Source organism: Pipistrellus hanaki, assembly GCF_964339955.1.
Source record: "Pipistrellus hanaki genome assembly, chromosome: 2".
Lineage (NCBI taxonomy): Eukaryota > Metazoa > Chordata > Mammalia > Chiroptera > Vespertilionidae > Pipistrellus > Pipistrellus hanaki.
The window spans coordinates 49,882,760-49,897,065 of record NC_140504.1 but is presented as its reverse complement, the minus strand read 5'-3'; the positions used below and the strand labels follow the sequence as shown (position 1 = coordinate 49,897,065).

The window sequence follows — 14,306 nt, the reverse complement described above, 5'->3', positions numbered from 1 at the left end:
CCTCCAGACCTCAGGGCTGTCCCTTCTCTCTACTGCTTGAGGGACAGGGCAGACATCAGGGCTCTGGCTCATTTATTGGGCACCCGAGAGACATGTTTTTGGTGAGCACCGAGTGTGTGGCAGCAGGCACTGGACAAGAGTTTACTCTCTTATGTAACCCTCACAACACAGTGCAGCGAGGTAGCAATTATGCCCATTTAACAGCCAGAAAGTTGAGCTTTAGAAAATTTCTCTAATTTTCCCTAGATTACTACCCTGTTTCTCCGAAAATAAGAGTGTCTTATATTAATTTTTTCTCCCAAAGTTGCGCTAGGTCTTATTTTCAGAGGATGTCTTATCTTTCCATGCGCTAGGTCTTATTTTCGGAGGATGTCTTATTTTCTGGGAAACACGGTAGTATACTAATGAAGTCTGGGGTTAGGAATGAGATCCAAGTCTAAGGAAAAACCCAAGCCCAAGGCATAAGGAGGGGAGAGGAGTGAAGGGTGGAGACAGGGGGAAAGTGTGTGAAGCACCATCTCCCATGATCTCCTGGGCTGCAGGACCCAAGGCTGAGTGTCACTGTGAAAGAGATCCCATGTTTTCAATGGAAACTCCAGAGAGGAGAGGTCTCTGGGCAAGGGGGCAGGAGAGTTATCTTGCGGCCAGTGCTCAGGCTGTGCATGGATGATCAGCTGGCTGCAGCCGGGAAATTACCAGGTGACACGGAGGCCGGTGGCCGGCCCCTCCTCTCTGGGTAGAGGAAGCAGGAACAGGTGGCTGTGAGAGGCAGTGGGGAGACCTGCTGAGCAGCGGTGGCTGGAGTCCCAGCTAGGATGGGCTCTCTGTGGGCCCTGGCTCTGCCCCTTCTCTGCTGCTGCTGGGAGGCTGGGGCCCCTGGGAGCTCTGCAGGTAAGAGGGCAGGAGGGTCCCGTGGCTTCTCTCCTGGCATCACCTTGGGGGTGTGTTTCTGTCCCAGCAGCCTTTGTGTGTGAGGGGAGCTCTCTTGGGCTCATTAAAATGAGCCATAAAGCTCAATGTGAGGTGTTACTTTTGTTATAGAAAGACTTGTCCACCCAGTGCTAGCCGAGCCAAACCCTAGAATGTCAGTGCAGACAGATATTATTGATGAATGGCGCCATCCAGGGGAACTGAAGCTATGCTCCAAGTCCGAACTCGCTGGTGGCAAGTAGGTTACCGAATATATGGGGCAAAATCTCAAGACACCGTGGGTTAGGGAGCTCCAGGCATGCTGCAAGGAGACACATACCCTTGGTCAGAGGTGAGGGTAATACATTATTTCTTCAGGTCGTGAGGACAGCTCTGCAGTCTGTTCTAGTCTCATGGGAAAACAGCCAGGGGGTGGTTCCTTCTCAGGGCTTAGGAACTGAGACATAACTTAGACCAAGATGTTACCTTTAGCCTGCCGGAGGCCGGAGGTCGGGCCTTGTAATCATTAGTCAGGTCCTGACAACTGGCTTCCTCTGCCTGGGGTTTGCTGCTGATGGACAAAGGTGGTCTTTGGGTTGTAGATAATAGTGAGAGATATGATTTCTAGAGCTAGGATTTAAAGCTGAATTTAATCAAAGTCATCAGGACCCTGGGTTTCACTATCATTGATAAAGAGTATGCAGATGGCAGTGTGTCCCCTTAAGTATGTATGAAACTGTGGTGCTTACAAATGAGTGATATCATTTGAGGTTCCCAGGAGTTTGTTTTTCTGCTTGTGGGAGCGTGAGAGGGTCAGGCTGGTGCTAAATATGACTGAAGCCAAAGAATGTGGCTGGACAAGATTCTAACTCCTCCAAGTATATCCTTAAGAAAACACAGTTTTTGTGTGAAACACAGACTGCTTGGGGGTGGGGGTGGGGGTGGATTCTGAGAGAGACAGGACTTCTATGAAAGAAGAGAATTAATATTGATGTGTATTAGGAATTGTGCCACATTTCCTAATGCTGGTCACATGCATTATCTTTTTTTTTTTTTTTTTTTTTTTTTTTTTTTTAATGGACTTTATTTTTAAAAGCGGTTTTAGGTTCATAGCAAAACTGAGCAGAAAGCCGAAACAGGTTTGGCTCAGTGGATAGAGCATCAACCTGCAGACTGAAAGGTCCCAGGTTCGATTCCGGTCAAGGGCATGTACCTTGGTTGCAGGCACATCCCCAGTGGGAGGTGTGCTGGAGGAGGCTGATTGATGATTCTCTCTCATCGATGTTTCTAACTCTCTATCCCTCTCTCTTCCTCTCTGTAAAAAAAAAAAATCAATAAAATATATATATAAAAAAAAAAACTGAGCAGAAAATACAGAGATTCCCCCCCACCCCTCCGCCGCCCATCCTCAAATACACACACAGTGTCTGCCACTAGCCACATCCTGCAGCAGTGTGGTCCTTGTGTTATAATCAATAATCCTCCATTGACACATCCTTATCATGCATTATCTTTTTTTTCCCCCCAGCTTAAGTGATAAAAATGTATTGAGAATCCCTGGGATGGTTATTACCTCTCACCCCAGAGGGTGGAGCCGACACTGTAGGAAATCCCTGAGAAATGACAGTGTCCTAACAACCCCAGCCAACACAGGGAGGGGGAGTCATTCCCGTGAACATGGGTCAGTCTCATTCATCCAAGCAGGGCTGGAGAACAGATGCAGAGGGACCATCACATGATGCTGGGGGAGGGGCAGGGGGGAGGGTGCTGGACCCCAGGCTGGTTCCTCAAGCACCGGATCCACTTCTTCTCTAGGGATGAGGTTCCTGGCCTTCAGGTTCATTTTTTTCTTCTTTTTTTAAAAAATATATATGTTATTGATTTTTTACGGAGAGGAAGGGAGAGAAATAGAGAGTTAGAAATATCTATCAGCTGCCTCCTGCACGCCTCCCCCCCCCCCCCCCCCCCCCCCCCCCGCCCCGGGATGTGCTTGCAACCAAGGTACATGTCCTTCACCAGAATCGAACCTGGGATCCTTGAGTCCACAGGTTGACGCTCTATCCACTGAGCCAAACCGGTTAGGGCTCATTTCTTATCTTGTGGCTGTCATTTCCTGTTTTTTTTTGTTTTGTTTTGTTTTTTTTAGTTGTTTTTTTTTTTTTTAAGACTCTAGTCCAGCTGGTGGCATGGCTCAGTGGTTGAGCATCGACCTATGAACTACGATGCCACAGGTTCAATTCCTGGTCAGGGCACATGCCTGGATTCCGGGCTCAATCCCCAGTAGGGGACGTGCAGGAGACAACCGATCCATGGTACTCTTTTATCATGGATGTTTCTATCTCTCCCTCTCTCTCTGATATCAATGATAATAATAATAATAATAGTAATAATAATAATAATGATGATAATAATAATTTAGTTTCTAAGAGCAGTTTTAGATTCATAGCAATATTGAAAGGAAGGTACAGTGATATCCCATATACTGCATGCAGTGCACTATTTATTTATTTTTTTAAAAAATATATTTTATTGATTTTGTACAGAGAGGAAGGGAGAGAGATAGAGAGTTAGAAACATCGATGAGAGAGAGTCATCGATCAGCTGCCTCTTGCACACCACCTACCAGGGATGTGCCCAAGGTACATGCCCTTGCCCGGAATCGAACCCGGGACCTTTCAGTCCGCAGGCCGATGCTCTATCCACTGAGCCAAACTGGTTTCGGCTATGTGCACTATCTTTTCAATCCTCACACGAACCCTAGGAAAGAGATATGATTCTTTTCCCTCCCCTGAAAGGTGAGGAGACTGGAGTTTACTGGGATTAAGTAACTCATCTGCAGAGCCACACATGCCCACCACTGAGCATCCACCCACCTCTTGCATGCACTCAGATCTGCAAGGCTTGTGCTGCACATTTTATTTTTAATTGAATTGAATCTTCAAAACCCTATGAAATAGGTGCCCCTCCTCCATCCCACAGGAGAAAAATGCAGCCTGGGAGCCGGGAGACTGGCCGTGATCTCAGGTTGGTAAGCAGCAGGGTAAGCAGCAAAGTGATAACTACAGCTCAGAGTCCAGAGTCCACAGTTTCTTCTCCACCAGTTCCATCTGAGGAATGGAGCAGGAGAGTTCAACAGTCTAGAGCTGTAGAGGCCTGGGTGGCCTTGAAAAGAGCCCATCTTGAGGTCTTCTGTTTGAGGAGACCCCTGGTGGGTAAGAGATGTGGAGAGGGGATTGTGAGACTCTGGATGAAGAGGTTATGGGGTTGGGAAGCATGGTGACACCACAAGGCTCCTGGAAAAAGATATAAAGTGTCAGGGGAGGCCAGTGGTCAGAGCCCAAGAACCCAAACCACTGTTTGGGCTTCAGGCTGAGTGGGCTGACCCAGAAAGTCCCTGCTTGCACAGTATAGGGTCCGAGAGGCTGAGGGGAGTATCTCAGGCTTTGAAAGTGTATTCCTGTAAAAGCAGGATTTGTGCATTAGTTAGACTGCGCTGGATTAGTCATGAGATCGAATGTCTTGACTTGTCTAACAGGCCTGTGGGTACAGCAGGACATTCTCACTGTATTAAAATAGGTTTGTGCCCTCAAGTGACTGGCTCCTTGAAAGAACATGGTGTGTTACAGAAAACCGAAGAAGAACAAAGCAATTCTTAGAGAGATGGAGTTACATTAATTATGCGCAGGTCCAGAGGAAAATGTATCTCAAATTCTGGGCCCCAACATGCAGGAATTCTCTCTATTTATATGATGTTACCTTCTTTGTCCCCCAAATATGGAGTGTTTCCGGCTCCCTTTTGCAAGTTCTTAAAGAGCCAGTGCGTACTGGGGCCTTGAGACCTCAACCAGAGGCCTGGCCTGGCGCCAGCACTGATGACCTTGTGTGGGGAAGGTAAAATCCACAGAAGCCAAATAGCAAGGTTAAAATTTCAAACAGCAGTTTTCACACAAGATGGATGCTTCAGGTGGGGAAGGCATGCTTAAGAACCCTTGCAATAATAAGGCTTTGGAATATAAGAACTTCCTGATTCCCCCCACGGCGATGCAGGACTGGGCGCCTCTGTCACAGGGAGGAGATGGGGACTTGAAGAGGTTCGGTGGCTGGCCTCCCTGGTAAGAGGCAGAGTCAGGATTTGCATTAGGAAATCACTGGACTCCAAGCTAGTAAGCAACAGACCTGAGGCTGGAACCCAGTGTCTTGTCTCGTGGCCCAGTGCTTGTTCACCATTCAGTGGGAGACACTAGAGGACAAGCTGAGGACCTGGGGCCTCCCCATGACACCCCAATAGAAGTGACTGCATGGTTCTGGACCTCCTTCAGGTCCTGGGATACATTTGGGGCAGTAGATTTCGGAAAAGACCATCTCAAACCATCATAACCTTGAAAATGGGGGGCTTATACTTTTATCTTTTTCCTTCCAAGAGTAGTGTTATTAGTAAAATGCAGAGTGTTCCCTTAAATTTGAATTTCAGATAATGAAGTTTTGTTTGGTATAAGGATGTCTCAAATATTGCATGAGAAGTAAATACACATACTAAACAAATTATTTGTCATTAAAATCATTCCTTGCCCTAGTTGGTTTGGCTCAGTGGATAAGAGCATCAGCCTGCAGGCTGAAAGGTCCCAGGTTCAATTCCAGTCAGGGGCACAGTTCTGGGTTGCAGGCTCCATCCCCAGTAGGGGGCATTCAGGAGGCAGCCGATTAATGATTCTCTGTCGTCATTGATGTTTCTAGCTCCCTCCTACATTCTTTCTCTCTGCAATCAATAAAGCGTATTTTAAAAGAACAATTCCTTGTTTATCTGACATTTAAATTCAAATTTAACCAGCATCCTGTATTTTTATTTGCTAACTCTGGCAACCCTCCCCAGGAGGCTCCTTGGTCCACCATCAGAGAGCCCCTCCCCTTTGGCAGACAGGAGAGGCCCCTTTGTCAGCCTATGAAAGAGCCTGCTGAAGCCCCTCCTGGGCAATGAGCACCTGCTGGCCCTCCATTCCCACAACTTCAGAGGGCCGGTCAAGTGAACAGAGACATTGTGCCCTGTGGAGAAATGCTAGGAGCATCTCTATTCAAGCTGAAGTTTTGCCTCACCTGGCTCTATGCTGCCTGTAAAAATGCCTGGTACATCATTTCTGGAGTTCTGGGGTTCCATCCCCATCATCTCAGGTCCATGGTCAGGAGAGGTTTGAGCAGGGATGGGAAGCTGGCTCCTTTATCCTTGCTAGAGCCCCAAGGACTCTGCCTGCTCCCCTCCCCTTTGCAGTACCAATACCCACATTGTCTCTGGAGGTTCCTCCAGATTATTTTAGAAAGTTTAAAAAATATGTATTTTATTGATTTTTTTTTTTTTTTTTTTTTTTTACAGAGAGGAAGAGAGAGGGATAGAGAGTTAGAAACATCAATGAGAGAAAATCATCCATCAGTTGCCTCTTGCACATACCCTCACTCCCACCTCTGGGGATGTGCCCGCAACCAAGGTAAATGCCCTTGACCGGAATTGAACCCGGGGCCCTTCAGTCCGCAGGCTGACACTCTATCCACTGAGCCTAACCAGTTTCAGCTATTTTAGAAAGTTTTAAGAGTTGTGGTCCCTGCTCTGCAGTCCTTGGCTCGCATGGACTTCTGCCTTCTCGCTCCTCCTTGAGGCTGTCCCTACATGTTCCCTCTGAAGTCTTCAGACCAATAATCAACTAGCTTCTGGGGCTGGCTTGCCTCAAATGGCCATCAGCGGACATCAGTCAGGGCCCTCCCAGTTTGGAGCTGCCACAGGGGACTGGTCTTCCCATTACTATCTCCTTCTTCCTTGTAGATGTAGATGGCAAATGGGGTAAAAGCACCTTCCCCTCTCGTCCTCCTCCCAGCAGTGCCCAAGGCATAAGCCTGAGAGCTCCTGCGAAGTCAGTCCACTTGGACTCATGGCTCACAAAGTTGTCTTACCCAACACAGGCGCCAGCACCCATGGACCAAGCCCTTTGGTGACAATGAATCACACAGAAGTGCCTGCTGTGACTCTGGGGGTCAACACAAGCTTAGAGGGAGCCTCCAAGACCACCGACCTTGCTCAAGCCTATGTGCCAAGTCACAGCCCTTTCGAAACTCAAACCCTGGGCACCCAGACCTTGGATAAGACCGTACTCCCAGCGAGCACCATCTCAGAAGCAAAGATCAGGGAAACCCAAACCGTATCTCCTGCAACAGAGACCAGAGCCCTCACAAAAATAACACCTCCCAAGTCCATGTCTGTGGTCACTACTTCTATGGAGACATCAGCCACAAGTGACAGTCCCTCAGGAACTGGAATGACCACAGTTGCGACTGTGACAGATGGTGGTCTCTCGGAAGCTGTCTTTGACACCCTTTGTACTGATGACAGCTCTGAAGAGAAGAGGATCACCATCGATGCCTTGACGTTGGCTCAGACCTCTGCAGAAGCCAGGGCTCTGGCCTTGGAGAGCAACTCAGCTTCAGATATCACCTCACAAGCCCAGGAGCCTGACATCCCTGTTCCACACAAAGCCTTGGTCGCCTACAGGATCACCAACATTGAGGCTACTAATTGCGATATTGTAGAAATAGAAGAAACTGCCATCCTTCCTGGGACCTTAGGCATCGACCACAGCCCCACAGGAGGAAAGACCCCGTCCGCCCCTGAGACATCAGCTTTGCCTGACTTCACTAAAGCAAAACCACACCTCACCAGGACCACACCCCCTTCTGAGGCCTTGTCAACTGACAGCACCACAGAACCAGCGGAGCCCCCACACGCTGCCAACAGCCTTACCGGAGAAACAGCAGCAGCTGAGGCCACCACCCCCAGTGGAACTTCGGTGAAGAAACCCTTGGGAGAAACCTCAGCCCCCTCTGTTGAGACACCAAGCCACGCTGAGGTCTTAGGAGCAGTTACAATTTCCACGGAGGCTGGGTCAACAGCGGGCAGAGCAACTTCCTGTGCTGAGTCCTCAGCCACGGGCTACAGCCTCTCAGAGGTAGCCACCATCAAGGAATCCACTGGCTCAGAGACTTCTACCACAGACAGCACAACCAGTGGGCCCGTTCCCATCAGCAGGAGTCCTCTTCCTTCTGTCCATCTGGCTGCAGCCAACAGCAGCCAAGAAACAGACATCACCTTAGCCGAGACCACAGCCTCAGCAAAGACCTCGAGGACAGCCAGCATGGCAGGAGGAAAGTCCCCAACAGCCACACCCACCGCTGCTTGGACCACAGGAGTTACTACAGGTTAGAGAGTACCCATGTATGATCTAGGGCACATGTGTCAAACACAAGGCCCGCGGGCCAAATCCAGCCCACCAGGCCTTGCAATGTGGCCCGCACCGCGCTGTCATCACTGCACTCCGCTGTCAGTTTATGACATTGTCAGTTTATGACTGTTCAGTAAACCATTCGGCCCGAGATTTAGGCTGGATTTTAGATTTTGGCCCCTTCTCTGATTGAGTTCGACACCCCTAATCTAGGGGGATTTGAAGTTTGGAGTCTCCAGGGTGTCTACAGGAAGGAATGCCCGAAAGCCTCTTGGGAGCTCTGTTTCTTTTCTTTCTTTCTTTCTTTCTTTTTTTAAATAAATATATTTTATTGATCTTTCACAGAGAGGAAGGGAGAGAGATAGAGAGCTAGAAATGCTGATGAGAGAGAAACATCGACCAGCTGCCTCTTGCACACCCCCTGCCGGGGATGTGCCCACAACCAATGTATATGCCCTTGACCGGAATCGAACCTGGGACCTTTTAGTCCACAGACCGGCGCTCTACCACTGAGCCAAACCGGTTTTGGCGGGAGCTCTGTCTCTGATGTCACCTCTTCAGGATCTCCTAGTGATTCTTGCTAAATCAGTAACAAGCAAAGTAAGGACCGGGTATGGACAGAGTGCAGGGCTGAAAGCCAGGAGAAATGGTTTGAGATCTTGTCTCTGCCCTTAACAACCTGAGTGGCCTGCGACAGGCCCTGTCCCTCTCTGGACTCCGGAAGTCCTTTCCAGCTCTGCCTTTCTGAGTGACTGCTGTGCCCCAGGCGAGTCCCCAGAGCTAATTTGAAGGACATGGCCCTCCTGCTCTGGAAGCTACTGGCTCAGCCGGAGCCACCCAGAGGAGCTTCCAGTGGGCGCCTGGCCCAAGTTGCTGCCCTCTGAGCATCTAGTACCCCACGAGAGCGGGGCTCACCGAATGCACTGGCTGGGTTTGGTGCCATAAATGGTGCCAAAATATACTGAGTGAAGGTGTGGAATTTTAAGCTACATCTGTGGGACAGCAGCTCCTTCTCAGAGGAAAGCCCTTGTCCAACGCTGCTTGGTCAGCTGACTCCTGGCCGGTCTGCCGCCCCATCTGCACTTCCTCATGCCTCCTCCGCACCATGTCCTCAGCTAGCCCTGCCTTTCTGGGAAGGCGAGATGAAAACATGAATCACAATCACCTTGCCGAATTTCTCTTGTAGTCCAGGCAGAGGAGGCATAAAAATACTGCTCAGCCGGAAGCGTTGGCACCCCTGAGTGTTTTCTCTGATGCCAGGCAGTGCACTCTGAGCTTTGCATGTTATTTCCTCTAATTAAATACTCAAACCACCATATGATGGGTGATGAAAGATAGCTATATAATATTGATATCTAGCTATATCTACATAAATCTATTAATATAGAGATGGATATCTTACATCCTCTTTTAAGCTTGTAGAGTGTATGATAAAGATTAGACTTTTTTTATGGCTGCTCAGCATTCCATTTTGTTTTATCTTAATTTATTTAACTAGTCCTCTAGGGATGGACCTTTAGGCTGTTTAGAGAGAGGGAATTCTTTTTCTCTTTGCAGTGAGGAAACATAAGCTCCTAGGTGAATACGGACACATTTACATATGAGATGAGCACATATATGCTGCGGGGTGGGTGGGGGTGGGGAAAGACAGGGGCTGGGTAACACCATTCACGTCTTGATTTCTGAACTGACTCCCCCATATTTTTATCTTCCTACTGATCTCAACTTGCAGGCGGGGATGAAGGTTTCCTCCTCCTGAGACTGAGGGTGGCCTCCCCAGAAGACCTCACTGACCCCAGCGTGGCAGAGAGACTGATGCGCTGGGTGAGTGGGTACTTTCTGGGCCGGGGGAGGAGAGGGGAGTGAGAGATTCTTGTGAACTCCTGGGAAGAGCTGCAGGAGATAGAAGAGCAACTGTGACACTCGGGAGTCTACTAGTAGTTTCCTACGGTGGATTAGGAGCTAAATCTAAGGGTCCCTGCCTGGCTTTGCTTCTGCCTATTTTTGTTGAGTTCTGAATTCCCCTTCTCTGCTATGTAAAAAAAATTCTTTTTCTCACCTTCAATTCCCTCAGGCCCTTAGAAGGTCAGGCCTTCTGGCCTCTGGAAGAAGGGCAATCACATTCATGGGCAGATAGGCAGGACTTTTGGTTGCAGGTGGCAGAAACCCAACACAGCTTATATAGAACAGGCAAAGGATTGGCTGAGAAACCTAGAACTTCATCCAGGTTTTCTCTTTCTTCCTCTCTCTTAGCTCTGCTTATTTATTCTCCAGAGTCTCTCTCCATCTGTAAGGAGAGGTGGCTATGACAGTCCTGGAACCACAAGGCACTTCCTCTCCCAGGTTAATCATGTCATTCTAAGGAAGGAATGATGCCATTGGCCTACAAGGGCCACCATGACTGACATCCTAACCTGAACCACGTGGAAATCGAAGAATAGGCCCCAAAGGAAATAGGGATGCTGGGAAGAAAAATACCATCCTAGGTGGGAACCAAGATTGGGCTTTACTTGTACAAGTGGTAATATTCTCCTAAAACCCAGCTCAAAGCTTCTAGTGGTAAAATTATGGGGTTAGGGCTTTCCGGAATGTTTGAGTCTTTGGAAAATTAGAATGAGTCAGCTCAGTCTGCCTCTTGTGCCCACCTCATGCTACCAGGGAATGGGAACATTTGGGTCTTGAAGTTCTCTTAGGAGAACTCCTCAGATTTCCATAAGTAGTTCCATGAACATGGCATGGGGTTTTGGAAGCAGGACAGCCAAATAAGTGACAAATGCCCGCTGCACCTGCTAATCGAAGTAGCAAGTGTGAATCTCAGTGGAAGAGGAAAGCCAGAGTGTATCATATCTGAGGGCCCCCAAACTGGAAGCTATTTCAAGGGTCAGAAAGAATCCAGGGAGACAGAAGCATGTCAGGAGCCTGGGTGCGGGACCAGGCAATGGGGGTGTCGGACGTCAGTTCTTGGGAGCTGGCCATTGGTTTAGGGTTCAGGGATCAAACAACCATTTATGGGGCCAGATAGATCTAGCAGAGCGCCTGGCCCACAGCAGGACCACAGAGAATGTTTGTTGAAGTGACTTGAATTGCAAGCTTTGGACACGGACAGGTTTAAAAGAAAGTCTGTAATACTCAATTTCACACATCCAGACATTGGGTACGTTACTCCATATACTTTCCCCTCTGATAAAATACGGCAGATACTACCTGCTTTCTAAGGTCACTGTCAGGTTTAAATGACATTATGTGCACAAAGCACCTAGGCCATGCCCAGCCTGAGAGGCTCAGGAAATGTGGGGGCCTCCTCCTTTGTTCTCCCCCACTGTCCCTTCCTGTCCTTGGCCTGTGGGGGGCGCCTGGGCCAGATGGGCTGGAAGCACTCACCTGCTCCTTTTGCCCTCCAGCTCCGCCAGGAACTGCACACCTACCTGCCTCCCGTCCAAGTCTCTCTGCTGCGTGCCAGGAGGGACTAGAGAGCACCGGCTGTATGCCAAGAGGGGGCAGTGCTCCCTTTACCTGGAATCCACTACAGACTGGAGCCCATTGCTGTGCCAACATGTACCTGAAGGTCCCCCTGGAGGTCAGCTCGCCTAAGCTTTTACCCCAGGCATGGCTGCGGGGCCCTGGCTCACATATGCCCGAGTGTATCCGTGTGGTGGGTGGGGTTTCCCCTGTTCCATGCGCTTGGACTTACCACTGCACATAGTTGTTTTTCAGTAAAGAGTGACTGATCACCCAAACTGTCATCGACTGGCAGCGTCCATCCTACAATAAAATTACACTCGGTGTGGCCCAGAGGTTATCTACTTGATCTGTGTGTTTTTGACATTTTTATGGCACAGGGATTTCGTGCATCCCCACAGCTACCTCCCTCCTTTATTGCTCCCCTGCTTCTTGGCTTGGACTTTGATTTCAGCACTTACTGAGGCTGGTGCTGGAGCCTGTTGAACTGTGAGCTCCTTCGGAGCAGGGACCATATTAGTTTATCTCTGCATCTTAGCAGAACTCTGGACACAGACAGTTTAAAAGAAAGTCTGTAATACTCAGGATCACAGAGAATGTTTATTGAATTGACTCGAACTGCAAGCTCTGGACACGGACAGGTTTAAAAAAGTCTGTAATACTCAATTATTTCTCTACTCAGAGCTCATAAATCACATTATTATTGTTTCAAATTAAATTAGATGATTATGTTACCTGTGAACAATGACAATTTCATTTCTTCCTTCCCAATCTGTATATCTTTTATTCTCCCCCCACCCCCTCCCGGTGATTGAATTAGTTAGGACTCCTCATATGATGATGAAAAGCAGTGGTGACCCTGGCAGGTGTGGCTCATTGGTTGAGTGTCCACCTAGCAACCAAGAGGTCACCATACAGTTCCCAGTCAGGCACATGCCTGAGTTACTGGCTTGATCCTAGTCTAGCCCTCTCCCTTTCTTTCTCTCTCTCTCTCTCTCTCATCAATAAAGACATATTTAAAAAAAAAAAAAAAAAGCAGTGGTGAAAAGGGATGTTTTTGTTTTGTTCCTGACCTTAGCTGGAAAACACTGAGTTTCTCACCATTCAGTATGATGATAGCTACAGGTTTCTGTAGATTAAAAATTTTCAATTACAGCAGGGACCGGTTTGGCTCAGTGGATAGGGCGTCGGCCTGCGGACTGAAAGGTCCCAGGTTCGATTCTGGGCAAGGGCATGTACCTTGGTTGCGGCCACATCCCCAGTAGGGGGTGTGCAAGAGGCAGCTGATCGATGATTCTCTCTCATCGATGTTTCTAACTCTGTATCCCTCTCTCTTCCTCTCTGTGAAAAATCAATAAAATATATTTTAAAAAAATCCTTGCTATTCCATCTTTAAGTAACTCTGGACCAAGACTTATACTTCATTATTTAAAAAAAATTTTTTTTTTCAATTACAGTTGACATACAATATATTAGTCTCAGATGTACAACATAATAGACATTTATATGACTTACAAAGTGATCACCCCATAGGCCTAGTACCCATCTAACACCACACAGATTTCTTTTTATCAACCTGAGGAAGATGCCTTCTATTCCTAGTTTGCTAAGAGTTTTTATAGTAAATGGGTGTGGATTTTGTTAGATGTTTTTGTTTCTTTTTTGCATCTAGTGATGTGATCATATGATTTTCCTTCTTTGGTCTTTTCATGTAATAGATTACATTAATTGATTTTTATATGTTGAACTAGCCTTGCATACCTAGGATAAACACTACTTGGTTGTGATGTATAATTCTTTCTATTCATTGTTGGATTGGACTTTTCAAAATTTTGTTGAGGATTTTTTGCACTTCTGTTCATGAGAGCTGTTGGTGAATAGTTTTATTCATTTTTTATGGTATCTTGTTCTGGTTTGGGTACTGCTTGCCTTATAAAATGAGTTAGGAAATATTCTCTCTGCTTTAATCTTCTGAAAGAGATTATAGATAATTTGTGGAATTTCTTCCTGAAATGTTAGGTAGAATTCACCAGTGAACCCATTTGGGCTATGTGCTTAATTCTTTTATTTTTTAAATTTTTATTGATTTCAGGGAGGAAGAGAGAAGGAGAGAGATAGAAACATCAATGGCTAGAGAGAATCATTGATCGGCTGCCTCCTGCATGCCCTCCACCAGGATAAGAGCCCACAACCCGGGCATGTGCCCTGGAGCAGAGAATCAAATGTGGGACCCTTCAGTCCATATGCCAATGCTCCATCCACTGAGCCAACGGGCTAGGGCTACTGCTTCTACTCTTGCTTTACTTGAAGGAGCACACCATACAGTTCCTTTCCCTCTCTCCTTCCCCCACAGGCACGTAACCCTCAAGTCTAAGGGACTCCATAAGACTTACAACCAGGGGAGCAATGGGCAGTGGCGGTTTGTCCCAGGTTAACCCCTGCTCCTGTCTCCAAGGCCCCCTTCCCTCTGACTTCCCAGTGAGCCAAAGCAGCCCGGCCTGGGCTCTCCTGTTGCTTCTTCTATGCCCTTCCCTGTTCCACTGTCCTAAGTCTATTTTTGCTGCCTGTGCCTGTCAATAAATTCTTACTTGCTTTTCAACATTTTGAAATATTTTCTCTAGATTGAAATCTTCTTCTCAAGAAGACAAGAACTAAGGTCTCCTCATCTCCTTGGTAACA

The 14,306-nt window shown here is 47.7% G+C and overlaps 1 protein-coding gene across 1 annotated transcript; it reads left to right on the top strand.

Annotated features, from left to right (window-relative positions):
- The first annotated feature begins 735 nt into the window (after positions 1 to 735).
- MUC20 (mucin 20, cell surface associated) lies at positions 736 to 12,639 on the top strand. Its single transcript, XM_084871661.1, has 4 exons — positions 736 to 891; positions 6,856 to 8,145; positions 9,901 to 9,992; positions 11,570 to 12,639. Exons 1-4 carry the CDS (start codon positions 816 to 818, stop codon positions 11,636 to 11,638), a joined length of 1,527 nt encoding a protein of 508 aa, XP_084727787.1. The 5' UTR covers positions 736 to 815; the 3' UTR covers positions 11,639 to 12,639.
- The last annotated feature ends 1,667 nt before the right edge of the window (positions 12,640 to 14,306 follow it).